This window comes from Thunnus thynnus, chromosome 5, assembly GCF_963924715.1.
Source record: "Thunnus thynnus chromosome 5, fThuThy2.1, whole genome shotgun sequence".
Lineage (NCBI taxonomy): Eukaryota > Metazoa > Chordata > Actinopteri > Scombriformes > Scombridae > Thunnus > Thunnus thynnus.
The window spans coordinates 1,725,801-1,740,611 of record NC_089521.1 but is presented as its reverse complement, the minus strand read 5'-3'; the positions used below and the strand labels follow the sequence as shown (position 1 = coordinate 1,740,611).

The 14,811-nt window shown below is 38.0% G+C and overlaps 1 protein-coding gene across 3 annotated transcripts in view; it reads left to right on the top strand.

Moving 5' to 3' along the window:
* Nucleotides 1-14,811, top strand: part of ntrk3a (neurotrophic tyrosine kinase, receptor, type 3a) — a 225,208-nt gene that overhangs the window by 71,242 nt on the left and 139,155 nt on the right. For 2 of the 3 annotated variants that reach the window (XM_067588663.1, XM_067588665.1), the window contains exons 4-8: nucleotides 1,710-1,864; nucleotides 2,349-2,491; nucleotides 4,103-4,247; nucleotides 12,555-12,667; nucleotides 13,355-13,538. In XM_067588663.1, the coding sequence (XP_067444764.1) occupies nucleotides 1,710-1,864; nucleotides 2,349-2,491; nucleotides 4,103-4,247; nucleotides 12,555-12,667; nucleotides 13,355-13,538 (740 nt within the window). Of the gene's footprint in view, nucleotides 1-1,709; nucleotides 1,865-2,348; nucleotides 2,492-4,102; nucleotides 4,248-12,554; nucleotides 12,668-13,354; nucleotides 13,543-14,088; nucleotides 14,102-14,811 lie in introns of all 3 variants that reach the window. The other variant, XM_067588664.1, reaches the window with a different exon arrangement.

Genomic DNA, 14,811 nt, shown 5'->3' with positions numbered 1-14,811 from the left:
GTCCAAGCAATGAACTATTCTTCTTCTTCTTCTTCTTCTTCTTCTTCTTCTTCTTTTTTGCTAAAAGTATTTGTGCAGCAAAAACCAAAAGTCACCAAAATTTGCAAGTGGGTTCCAAATTCCACCCACTACTTAGGCACATATAATGATACTCATTGACCTCAAGGTGGTGCTGTAATAATCAAGTTCACGTTTTTGCAATAATCTCAAAAACGGCATGGCCTGGAGTGAAAATTCTTTCATAATTTTAATCTCTCAAGTCATCTGCATCTGATCTTCTGCTCTAAAAGTGTCACTTTTTTGCGATTTTTTGTCAGTTTTCTCAAAATCCTATTTTTGACATCTCATTTAGTTGACTTCACTGATCTTAGCAGCTGTTAAAAAAATTGAGATACATCCATCCATTTCAATTATACAAGCCAAGTCATATGAAACATGTCTTCACTGAAGGTCATAAGCTATATCAAATGTTTCTGAAAGTAGATTTATATACAATACTTCAACAGAGCATCAGCATATAGTAATGACCACAATTTACCAAAATGACCACAAATTATTTAAAAAAAAATCATTTTGCTTCTTGTCACTTAAATAAGAAACAAGCATACAAATGCTTGCAATCTGCTTTGACCCTCATCATTGCCGCTCACACCTATATTCCTTTTTTTTTGTGATGAAGCGCTATAATTGACTGTTTACGTGTCTATCCACTTATTTTCTCTAACTGCCCAATTCTGTAGTTTGTATTTTGGGCTAGAACAGTCCAGGCCCACATCAGACCCACTGGGGAATACTGCACACTCAGGTGTCTTAGTGTGGCGATCCCTGCTGAAGGTATCTCCCATTATTTTACCTAACACAGATTGCTTACAAGGTCTTCATTATATGTAAGCACTGTCATGTTATACCTTCTTAAGGAGGTCTGATGTGAACAAACATGCTTTGTTCCTCTGGAGTGCAGTTTAGTATGTCTAAAGCCCTTTTCACACATGCAGTCTATCCCTGGAATGTTTAGGAACATTTCCTGCATGGGGTCATGTGTGAATGTGATCAGGAATGGATAATCTGGAATCTGTAATGCCAATTTACCACCTCAACACCTAGTAACATTTCAGGGAACATAGCTGTGTTGTGAATGAAAGCAGTAACATTGCAGGGACAAGCACGTAAAGGGTCATGTCTGTCTGACGAAAGACGCTTTCATGTGGAGTGAGCAAACCAATCACAAAACTCGACGTGTATTTGACATTCTGTTTTACAACACGGCGCAAAATTGTCACAAAATTTCTCATATTACTAAAATATATTTCTAAAAACATTTGAGGTGAGAAATAGGCAATGCAGTAACAGAATCTTGATTCATATTTGATCAGGACTGCCTAGTTTGAAAGTTTGATCTGAGTTTCATGAGTTTCGCCCTTTTCTTCTTCTGAGTTTTATGGCGGTTGGCATCTATAAGTGTTGCATTCCTGCCATCTGCTGGACTGGCCCTTGCCCCATATATTCTGGTATTGCCATGACATGTGGGAAAAGGCACAATACGGAAATGTTCCTGAATGTAGCTGCATGTGTGAATCGTGAAAATCACTAGTGGTGCCTTAAAGGTTATCTCTGTAATTTACAGGGAACTACACGTGAAAGAGGCTTTATACATTACTTTTATTGCATTGCTAATGCTGTCAATGCTCTTTCTTTCTTTTTCTCTCCAGTCATTTAGAAGATGTGGTGTTTGAATGTGGCTGTGAGATCCGCTGGCTGCAGCTATGGCAACAGAGGGGAGAGGCGGGGCTAAGCAGCCAGCAGTTATACTGTGCTGTTGGCCTCAGGAAGATACTGCTGCAGGATCTGAACATTAGTAACTGCGGTAGGTTTAGAGTATGCACATTAGCAAACATATACGTACAATACACACTTTGACTATAATGATTGGGAATTCTGACCGCTGATATTGACTTTGTATTAAAGCTGTTATAAGGATATAGCATGTGGTTATTCTATATGTTTCTTATTTTCAAAGACGTTCTATGATACTTTCTGACTTCATCCTGTCTATGGCTCTCAGCCACAAGCCCATGAGATCCTACTGAAGATGAATACTGTACAGTACAGTATATACTATTAAGTTCATTATGTAGTAGGAAATTGGGACAAAGCATCAGTGTGCACTGAGTTCTCGGTTCTCTGTAATGCTGAAGAGGTTTTGAGCAAGTTCACCAACTGGACTATTCTCTGTGGAAAAAACTGTTAGTCCTTAGAGTCTTTTAGTATTTTTTAATGAGTTCTGACAGTATTGAAGGAACTATATTGTATTTCCTCTTACTTTATCTCGCTCTCTCTCTCTCCACCAGACCTGCCAGATATTAGCGTCAGCCACAGCAACCTCACAGTTATCGAGGGTGATCGAGTAACAGCCACTTGCAACGGCTCTGGATCCCCTTTACCTGAGGTGGACTGGCCTGTTAACGGCTTGCGCACCTCTGATTCACAAGACGTAAGTAGGACACACATACACACACACACACACACAGGAAAAACACACAACATCTAGACTTGTGAGTGTTGCATTTCACACGTGATACAAGCAAGCTGCTTGTAGTTACCTCATAAATAATTGATGTGTGTCTGTTGGCATCCATCAGTGACATAACCTCCAGCAGAAACAAACCATTGTACAGCAGTGGAGTCTTTCTGACAGTGGAAGTGTTGAAATATCATCCACATAGATTACTACTTTATTACTAACAGTAGAGGAGATTAGTTAAAGAACTATTTACAGTATTTTCCTCCTATCAGCTTTGTCGAAGATGTGTTTCAACAACTCCAAAGTCACCAAACTCACAAATTTTAAAAATAGCTTCTCTGTAATGGAAAAATACAACAGTTAGCTTAAGCTCCAGAAGTTCTTCCTTACAGCGAAGCCACAGACTTCTCACAGAACTAAGCTAATTAAGATAACTTTTAAAAGGCATATTTCTTTTCTTCTGGCTAGCTGCCTCCTCTCCTCTAGTTCCCATGTCATCCTAACACACGACTGGTCTTTCCACTAAACGCAACAAGCTAAAATTGATGTGAGTGTCTTCCACTCACCTCCAGATAGATAGCCAAGCCGGTGAAGAAACTGAGCTTCCCAGTGATTACTGTAAAAAGTTACTGAGTAACACATAACTGATGCTGTTTCACTATTACGGTATATATCATACAGATAAAAAACAGTAAATTTTTATGTTGTGTGCACAACTATACATTGATACATATGAGTATATTATGGTGTGGATACTGTCATTGTGTATTGTGCTACTGACATTGCCCCATTTGTGACCTCAGCACTCTGTACCTTACTCCATGCATCGGCCACATAGCCTTTTGCAAAACTTAGAGGTGAAATCTAAATCTTATAGTATTTTTAATTGTTATCTAGTATTAGGCTACATTTTATTGATACCCGTCTGCCAGAAATGATAAAACACTTGCCCAGGATGGAACCAACATTTACATTCACACTCTGTGCCACTCTTCATTGCTAGATATACATACATTAAGCTGAGTCTGTGGGCTCTGACCAAATCACTGAATAACCAACAGAGTGCCAAAGTCATTAATGGGGCTAAAGCCATGTTCAGATTGTAACTATGAACAACTGAGTCTGACAAACCGTTCATGCCAGCCTCCAAGTTGTAACTCCAAGTCATAGATATCAGGAATTCCTGACAGCCTTGGTGAAAAGAACTACAGAAGTGTCACAAATTATTGGTATAAATACCTGCAAATCATCCATCACTGGCAGTTACATAAAATCCAATATTAATACAATTCAGCTATTTTAAAAGGTCCTATACACAATTCGTATCTGGTTTCCCTTGTTAACAAATTGCTTAAAATACACACCTCAAAAAATTTAGGAGATTGGAATAATGTGATTACAAGGCTAGCAGTGGGGGAAACCATCTTGGAATAATATAATACAAATTAGCTTGCTGGCTGTTACCTAGCTAAAATGTACACTACTTCCTTTTGCTTACATTAGTGAGTGTCTGCTCCCTCACATGTTCAGCCATTATTTGCACATGGAATGTTCACTGACTTCATCCTGCTCTCCCTCTAGGCCAACGTCTATGGCAACAACACCATTCATTCCATCAACATCACTTTGGTCAATGTGAGCAGAGACGACAACAACTTCCTGTTGACCTGCACCGCCACCAACATCGTGGGCATGACCAACGCTTCCATCCAGCTCACTGTTCACTGTAAGTGCACACACATGCACGCACACACACACACACACACACACACACACACACACATACAGTACACACATAAAGTACACACATACTCACACACAATGCTCTTCTATTAGCTGACTGTAACATTTTTCATTTAATGGTCACTCTAGGAGAGTACTTATTAGTGTTTTCATAGTGTTAAACAGGCCCATCTATCATCATTACAGGCTATACACATCTGATCTACAGAGAGTGTGTGTTTGTGAGTGTTGTGTGCGTGCCGATGTTTGTATGTTTATATTCATGCGACCTACAAAAGGAGGTGTTTGCATGAATGTGTTGTCATGAATAAAGACCACATAAATTATCCTGTCATTTGGTGATTAAAAAGACCAAAAGAGCATTACACCTATAGTATATCATAAAGGAAATTCATTGTCCAGCTGTTCAGCACATAATTAAATCTCATTAAAGTCAATGAGAACCTGTTCACTCATTTTATATATATTTATATGTAAGTATATTACATGAACATTAATCATATTCCAATATCATTGTATTAATTTTAACTGACCATTTTTATTTTACTTTAATTGTTCTCTAGTGTTACAATTATGGATCATTATGGATCATCTCTTTTGAACATAAGGCCAGATGTTACTGTCTTTTCTTCAATTTTGATGTATTTACCTAATGTCCATCTTTCTAAATAAACTGATGCATCTTGTGCTGGCTGTAGATTAAGCTGAATGACTTGTCAAGTGGCTTTTACAAAATAACTTCAACTAAATATTAGCTTGAGTACTCCAGAAACAGCATGCATGCACACAGCAGCCAGAATTGAATGCCCTCTACTTTGGGTTTTATTCCGATAGAGATACATTAATATGCACAATTCAACAAAATTGCTGGTTAATTCCATGAGACTACAGTACAGCAGTGGAATTATCAATTAATCTCAAATTATGCTGTGATTATTCCACAGTACACTTGCAGAGACTTTCTAAATAAACAGTAATTTGTGTGGTGATACATCTGATTATTATGTAATATATGGCCTGAGTCAACTGAGATGGCTCCAACAGAATATAATAATAATGAATTAAATATGATCCTGAATACAATTTAAAAAGTGTGATGTGTTTATGAGCAGATGACTCATACTGTGTGCACAGCACATGTCAAGATATGTAGATGAATGTTGTAAAAATCTATTCACTTTATTCATGAACTCAGTTTAGAGGTGTGTCTAATGTGTACAGATTGAAATATTCTGGAAGAATGCGGCATCTCTGCAAGCCTGTGTATGATAATGTAACACACCCATGGATGCACAATCTATTTTCAGTGTGAGCTCCACCCGAGCATCATGCATATATCTATCTACACCCAGAGGCTTGAATTTAAAAACACAAGTCCACCGTGGAAAGTATTTTAAGTTGCTCTGTCCTGGAACTTAATTTTGCGGGTAAGCAACATGAGCCAAAACTGTGCTCGCTGCCTTCAACTGCATTTATAAACTCACAACATTATTACTGAATTCCCCCATCATGAAGTGCTGACAACTATTTCAAGCCTGGCTGGTTTTAATGGACTGGCAGGATAGATGACTCCGACCACAACATATTTATCAAATTACATCCATGCATCTCTGTGCATCTGGACATAGTTGCATTGTTTATGGATTCATGAAAGGTGTAGTTGATTTCTTTGGTTTGTGGGGGTTATGATTATGAATGTCAGTTTCAGTTCATTTTGCTTTTGATAGACCGACACCCATTCTAAGAAAAGTTGTGATGTAGCTTTCGTTTGTGATAGCTGTCCAGCAGTAGGTGGTCAGAGCTAGCATGTTTGCTCTGGTTAGCTTGACTTTTAGCTCATCTTTTCTTCTCCTTTAAGTGTTTTTTAATGTGTTTAGTCACAGTAGCTCTCGATGGCATAAGATACTCGGGCTCGAGATACAAAACTGGCCCTCTACCACACTGACTGGCAGCATATCGGCACACCAACTGGGTGATGGCGCTCACTTTCTGCTTGTTCATAACGTGGTACAGCACAGTGCTAGTACAGTACTGGCCCGAAGATAAAGCTGTGATTACAAGACGACCCGCCCCCCTTTTCCAACAACTGTTTTTGGAAAAATAACTTTACTCTTTGAGTATTACTTACGTCATAGTATAGTTACATACTCGACACATTTTTTTCACAATTATTTTCTCCAGCAGTTAGCATTTATAAGACTGCCTGTTTGTCTTTATGAGCTTCTTATCATCTGTGACAGTGGTATTTGGCAGCTTGACATATTCTGTTTCTGCAGTAGAGACGTTGGAAGATGCTTTGGACTCATTTTCACTCGTCATGAATTTATTTCCTCTGTGGTAGAAAACATGTTACATGAGCCTTCAGAAACTCCTGCAGGTTAAATTGGACTAACCAAAAACTTGAAGGGCTGACTGACTCTAAAACACCATAAACAGACTTTAAGACACTCGCTTGCCTAGCAACATCACTGCTACAAACAACCCATAATGCAACACTCCATGCAGGAGTCGGTGTTGAGCTGGTAGTTTAACCATTCAAAAAGAATATCTGATGTTTTGAACACGTAATTGTCTAGCCATTACCGGAGTGTGTATGCAAATGAACCCATAGACTGACATGTGTAACTGGTTAACAGTTAACCGATTAACAGTTAACCATTGACATCCCTAGTTATGATCATGTTATCCTGGCAATAATTTTAGTTAGTGGAGATGCAGTCAATATATGAAAGGGGGTTATAAAGCATAAACATGGTTGCCAGGAAAGCCCAGTGTTGATATGTCTGTTTTTAAAATTGCCCTTTAAATTAGCTCCAACTGTTGGCCTTTATTTCAAGCTGCAAAAACCCAGAAGCATCATTTCTCTTTCTTAAGGGCCATACTGCAGTATGTAAGCCAAACATAAAATAGTGTGCTGTGTCTGGACTGATATGTGAACAGATGCTTCAGCAAATAATATGGATATAAAATCATAGTTCATTCAGAGACACTTATGTTAGGGTATTGACCACTTATTGTAAGTGGTTATATACAGATTATATACAGTGATTATATAGTGGTTATATACAGATTTGGTAGAAAAGGCTCTGCTGTTTGAAAGATCTCTCTAAGAATTTGAGCAATGAAAATTAATCTTGGTTAGATCACAAATAAAAAAGTACCACATGAGGAAGGGGTTGGGTAGTGGAGGGAGCTGCAACAGTGGAGAACTTTGGCTTGGGCATAACAAGTTATAATGTCCCTGCATAAATATGATTGGATGTTACTAACCATTCAGCTGTGAATGATTGTAAAACATATTGGAAACAGCTGATACTGGTGCTTATGCCTAATTAGTGAAGTAGATTTGTAGCTTGTATCTTGATCATGATTGCGACTTTGGAGTATTCCAGATATATGTATGTGTATGTAAACATCATATCCTGGTTTTGAGAAACCTGAATACACTAGCTGGAATACTGGTTTCTGATCACTGATTGGTAAATGCACAAGTTCATCATTTAATTTGAGTTACATGGTAGCTGGTCAGTAAAGACACGATGATAAAATGATGAGTTTGAAAGTAGAAGTCTGATAGCATCTGTCTTTTACTGGTCAGTTGATGAAGGAGACAGCAGAAATCCAGCAGTTAGAAATAGCCTACAGCAAAGTCCAGCAGCCACAGAGCAAACTGGGTGCATCCTTCACTGCTGAGGTAAGCACAGAAAGGACACAGAGTACCTGGGTGTGGAGGAGTCAAAGACATACTGTACATGCCCGCACACCATCAGAAACCAATGTGTAGTGTATAGGTGAAGTGTATAGATATGAAAAACCAGGACTTCAGTGGTATATGACCATCAGGATCAAACTCAAACCCAAGATACTAGCGTGCATGTAAACAACCCTTTCTCCAAGAAATTACATTTACTAATATGCAACAGCAAATACATTTTGAGAAAAACTTAATGTCTCTCGAATTATGTTTTCATCAACATAATGAGGAGGCTTTTTTAAGGATAGTTTCTGCCAGTTGTTAAATGTTCACCGACAACTTGTTTCATTTTCTCCCTACAATTTTATACTCCTGCTTCCAGCTCTCTTCCAGATTGTTTTAAGTGTACCTGAAGGTCTTGTCTGTGTTATCTCATGTAGCTGTGAACCAGCTGAGAAAACATAAATAAAAATGAATTGGCTCTTAATTGGTAACCTATCATTGCTCTTCGTTGGCAGTCTTAAAGGACAGGTTCCCAATTTTTCAAGTCAGTCAGGAGCCCAAATGAACAATGAAACAGGGTTTTCTTGCCATAATCATTCCTCCTATTCATACTGACCATTAGAATATTCCTTCATAATGCACTTACAATGTAAGTGATGGGAGACAAAATCCACAGTCCTCCTGTGCAAAAATGTATTTAAAAGTTTATCTGAAGTTAAATGAAGCTTCAGCGTTCAAATGAGTCAAATCAAGTAAATATCTTTCAACGTTACAGTCTTTTTACTGCCAAAGTTCCTCTTTCTGTTATTATACTTCCACCACAGCTCAACAGGGAAACACTGTCCGAAGAAACACAAAGAGGGAATTTGATGCTAAAAAGACTATAAATGCGGCAGATATCCGCTTGATATGACTAACTCAGACTGCTGAAGCCTCATATAAGCTTCGCATCAACTTTTAAAGGACCAGTGTTTAAGATTTAGTGGCATCTAGCAATGAGATTTCAGATTGCAACCAGATGAATACTTCTTCCGTCACCTTCCCCATCCAAGCATGTAGGAGAATCTACAGTGGCCTCCAAAAACGCGAAAGGCCCTCTCAAGAACCGGTGGTTTAGTTTGTCCATTCTGGGCTACTGTAGAAACGTGGTGATGCAACATGGCGACCTCTGTGGAAAGGGACATGCCCTTTATATACATATAAAGGGCTCACTCTAAGGTTAAAAAAAACAATGATTCTTATTTTCAGGTGATTATATGCTAATTAAAAGATACTCATGAATATTTTATTCAATTTCTGCCAAGCCTGTTCTGCTAGATGCTACTAAATTATAGACACTGCACCTTTAAATGAATGGGAAGCTCTATGCATGCAGTCACAAAATGACTGTGTGGACACATTGTGGATTTTGTCCTCCATCACTTACACTGAAAGCACATTTGAAGGGGATCTTTTAATAGTCAGTATGAACAGGAGGAATGATTACAGCGAGGAAAACCTCTTTCACTGTTCATATGGACACCTGACTGTATCATGTTATGTGATTTAGAAGGGCCCAGTCTAAATTTGGCACAGACATGTGGACAGAGGTGGATTTAGTATAGCATACACATGTGGTTCTTATATGCAGACATTTAAAAAAATAAGCAAAATTGCCAAAGAAAAAAAAATCACTGGTTCCGGCTAACAAAATGTGAATATGTGCTTTTTTCAATGATAGCTGATAACTGAATATCTTTGGGTTTTTGACTGTTTGTGGACAAAACAAGCTATTTGAATATGTCAATTTGTGCTTTGGGAAACTGTGATGTACATTTTTTTAAATGTTGAGATGCTTTATAAACAAATAATTATTCTATTAACTGAGTAAATAATCAATAAATAAAATAATCCATAATCCATAAATAATAATGGAATCCAACCTGGTTAAGTCTTGAACAAATGAGAGCTGAGACTCTCTACAGAGGGAGCCCACAGATAGACAATCCACAGCAGATAATATTTATGGAAGTGTAACACTGATGGCTCTTTCCCATGACGCTGCATGTTTCTATTTGTGCTAAAAATGCAGTGCAGTGTATTGAACTGAAAATGTTTTTGGTTTTATCTTACATAATTAGATTGTCTGTGTTTATATATGTTTCCTTGCTGTTGTATATTGCCTTCATATTATTGTTTATCTGAATTTGTCTATTGCCATTAGCTGTTGTTTAAAGTGGGTTACATTTTTCATTTGGGCCAAATTTTGCACATCACATTTATCCATGTTTACTCTCAGTTTAGGCTAACACACAGCTGTTGATGAGCATCTGATTCGTTGATGTTGTAACTTTCCCTGCTGGAACATCTTGCTATTTTCTTATAGAGTAGCTCTCTCTTGTTACTTCTGTTGGTACTGCTTTTGTCTTTCTGGTTGATTTTGTGTTTGTCATTGCTGTTGTCTTTGTCTTTGTTGTTCATATTCTTCCAAGCACAAAACCACAGGAGCAGCAGAGGAAGGATGCTGTCCCTTAAACAAACATCCTCACTGCCAGTCTGAGTGTACTTCTCCTATATAACCCTACTTAAACACTGAATACACAGTTTTCATGCAGACAGCTAGCTGTGGTAGTTACATCCCATTCATCTATGTTGTGGGCTTGTAGATAATATTGTACTGCATATCGATTCAGTAGAGAACAGCGAGCAGTTCTATAGAAGTCACTTCAACAGAGGTAGACTTTTTCTGGCTAAGGGATAATATTATAACACTGCTTCCTAGAAAATATAATTATGCGTTTACTTTATAGGAAGGTCTCACTGCATGTAGTTGAAAACAGATTGTGATAAACTGTCATCACCTGAATGACTTCATTTGATGTTAAAACATGACAAATACAGAGCAGGGATGCAGTTTCTTAAAATGTATGATTACATGCTGCAAACAGCGTTGAGTGACAATTTTCTTTGTGTTTGTTTTTATATTATTTGGTACAAGCAAACAAGGATACAAACATAAAATGCAGTCAAAATGACACTGAAGGGTAGTGCACATCAAACCCACAGGTTTTTGTGTAAAAACCTGTTTAAGTAATGACTTCTTAAGTACAGTGGTTTTATCACTTTACCATAACAAGCCTTAAATTAACCCTTTCATGCATAGTGGTCACTACAATGGACAGCTATTCAAAAGCCGTTTTCTTATATATGCATGGGTTTTAATGGTATAGTTCAGCCAACACAGTGGACTCTAGTGTGTCATCCCATACACTGCCATCCATTGGCCAGCCTTTGTAAGTGCAACACAAATTTCTCAAAACCAAGATGGCCGCCTGCCGGCCGGAAACACTCAGTAGCTGAGGAATATCTTGCCAATCCTTCTATATTAATACACCCTTGCAGATAAATAAAATTTTGTAGCATCAAGTAACAACTAAGGAGTAATACAATTGTTAAAATTTCCAAGTATTTATTTCATGTTGGGAGAAAATGACAATTAATCATCTGTCCACTAAGTTGGACAAACGCCTTGAAAAATGCATGTTTAAAAAAAAATGAAGTTCAAATATTTTTTCATGCCTAAAGAGGAATAAAAACACTTAGGAAAAAAATCCTGACTTAGGTTATCATAATTCATGCATGAAAGGGTTAAATTCATAAATAGTGAGACCGGTTATTTGTATTATTAGCAATTTAGTCCCCAGGTGTGCAAATATAAAAAATCCAAATTCGGTAATGCCTGTACAGTTGGTACATTGGTTACTATGTTGGTGACTAAACAGAGACTGCAAAAACACTTTAGAGGTCAAATTAATGCAAATGACTTGAGGCAAAAATGTGCTTTGTGTTCAATCAGAACTCAGTTTAGGAACCGCAACATGATCAGTTTATTTATTCCATCCAACACTTTTGGACTGCGTGTGTAATGAACACAGCAGCCTCGAGGTGCCACTAGCACGATATCTTATTATTTTTTCTGGATAATTATGAATAAAGGTATTTTCACCCAGAACTCCTTTTACTATCAGACTGTCTGATTCTAATATGTCAGATTGCATTATATGAATAGTTTTGGTTATCTGAAGCTCGGAAACCTCATCCAAGCAGGTCTGCAGATATGTATGTGTGAATGAGTGTGTGTATATATGAAAGGATACATTCCATGAGCATTTGATATAATGGCTAATAACAACGATCATCTTTCTACGGTGCTGGTATGGGTTTCTCAGAGTGGGCTGCAGTAAGACGATGACACTGTTGCTGCAAATGGTAAATTGTGTTTGCATTCGGGTGCAGTTTTTTCAGTCAACACAGAGAAACATGAGAAGACGCACACTCACACATTCCAAATCGATCTGAACAGATTGTGATGAGACCAGCATATTAAAATGATAATCAAGGTCTCTCTCCTCTGTCTCTTTGTTTCCTCTCTTCCTCTCTTGTCCTTTCATATACTGCAATAATACATCAAGTGTAATGACAGACTGTATAAGCTTCACTGTAGTGCAGGTACATGCAACATTGTAATACAATCAAATCCTTTTATGTCTTTCTCTGTTTCAATTACAAAGTGAACAGTGCTCATCTGTCTTTATTTTGTCTTTTCCTCTTCAGTTCCTCCCTCCATTGTGAAGCTGAACGAGCCAGAGCGCCGCCATGACACATGCATAGAGTTCACCGTCAGAGGTTCACCCCACCCAACCTTACGATGGTTCTACAAGGATAAGGTGCGTTTGTTTACCTGTCAGTGTATGGGGCTTTCTTCCTATCTTTATTCAAGAGTTTGGTCTTTCAATTTGATAGCATGAGTTATTGATTTCACGTTCGGATTTTGCAATTCTTTCCCTCAAACCCTGCCCTCGCACTCACAAAGCCCCCTGCTTGCGTTTAGATTTGTTCTGCTTCTGCTCAAACTATATGCTTGCGCTCAGATATATTGTTGCTTGCACAGATTTCCTGCTCCAGCTTCGGTCCTTCTCCTCGCATTCAGGTTGCTTCTGTGCGCTTGTGAAACATCTGCTCTCAGGTTTCTGCTCTGCTCTCAGATTTTTTGTGCAACAACCCTGTCAGAATTCCCCAACCAATAGAAGGCCAGGTGTAGTGTTGACCAATGAAATGACCCCTGCCTCCTTGTGGGTGTGTTTGTTTTACTTCTTAGAGCGTCCCATACAGGCAGTTACTCTTCAACCTTATTAAATGTACTTCCCCTGCTTTCTTTACCACTTTTGGAGTAAAAAGACATTTAATGTATACACCAACGCACATACTTTTTACTATAATAGCTACATATAATAGTAGCTGTTTAGCACACCGGCCTGCTGTTGGTGTGCTAGACAAGAAAACGATGTTACCTTCATAACTCAGAAGCGACATGATGCTACTCTTTATCTCCTATCTATCTATCTCCCATTCAGGAAATTTCACACACTGAGTATGTGCGTCCTGATATGGATATTTACCAGGACTACATAGAGGGCTGCCTTACATTCAAAAACCCAACACACCACAACAATGGCAACTACACTCTGGAGGCCACCAACTACCTGGGTGTGGCCACCAGCACTGTGTACGGACACTTCCTCAACAAGCCCTTTGATGGTAAGTTGGGACATTGAGTTCATGTAGTATGGTGGAAGAGTACAACTCAACTGGTACATACAATAGAATGTTTTCTATCAGCAACAGAGAAATATATGTAGTGATTAACTTTCTAATGAAATGATCAGAATGTAATGAACTGACTGTAATGGTGACGTAGTGATTGGTTTCCTCACTGATTCATTGCTCTTCAGCTGTCCTATGCAAGGCTTTCATTTAGTGGCTAGAAGTACCAACCCCCACCACCGCCTCTGACTCTTTCATATTACAAGAAGCAAGACAAACCTCCATTATGTTGGATTTGATACTTAAATAATGACTTATGACTGATCATAAGGGTCTGCTAATGGCCTCTGTAGAGTTGCCATTATTAGCAACAATAGATCATTTGACAATGAATAAACTGTACATAAACATTATATAAATCATTAGTTTTTTTATGCATGCTCATAGACTAAATGTTTGTCAAGGAGAAATATTGATCTTGAAGTGTTGCTGGATGCACAGAACCAACCAACCCTTAACAATTTAATCTTTTTTTTTACTGAAGCACTACAAACTTTGTATTAAAGAATGGCAATAATGAAATATCTCATTTAAAAATCACTAGATTTCCACTTTTTCACACAACAAATATGAAAAAGTCCAACAGGCATTAATCCTATCTAACCCCTCTACATAAGCAATAGTGTGATGGGATAGAATTTTCTTCCCTTCTCTCCTTTTCATCTCTTCACACTGAACTCTTTTTCAATTGTGAGTCAGTGTTTCCTTTCCTACTTGTGAATTTCATTATTTATAAAAGCTTTTACATCAAATCTATAGATTTAAGATTTTTAAGCTAAACTTAACCTTTCCTAACCCTAGACATACTTTTATCTCTGGTGATATTATTCCTCCAGTCCATTCTCAAGGCCTGGTTTAACCGTCAGTTCAACACAATGTAACAGCAATATGTTGCCACCTGGATGGCGGCTGGATGTTATGTCAGCCGCTAATCAGCAGCAATCTGTCTATGTCTGTGTTGGATGATGTGCTGACATAAAGCTTATATTTAGTTGTAGTGTAAATGAGATGTGGAGAAAAAAATATATTTAGACAAGAGGTGATATCTTACTAACTGATATTTCTGGTGTTTTGCTCTTCTCACACATTACACACATTCTCTGTCTCTAATGTTACACTTGCTCTTCTTTAGCTGCCCTCTACCCTCTAGTCATTTGTGTTTTTGTGTTTCTTGTGACCTGTTTGTACTCTTCTTTACCTCGTCTAT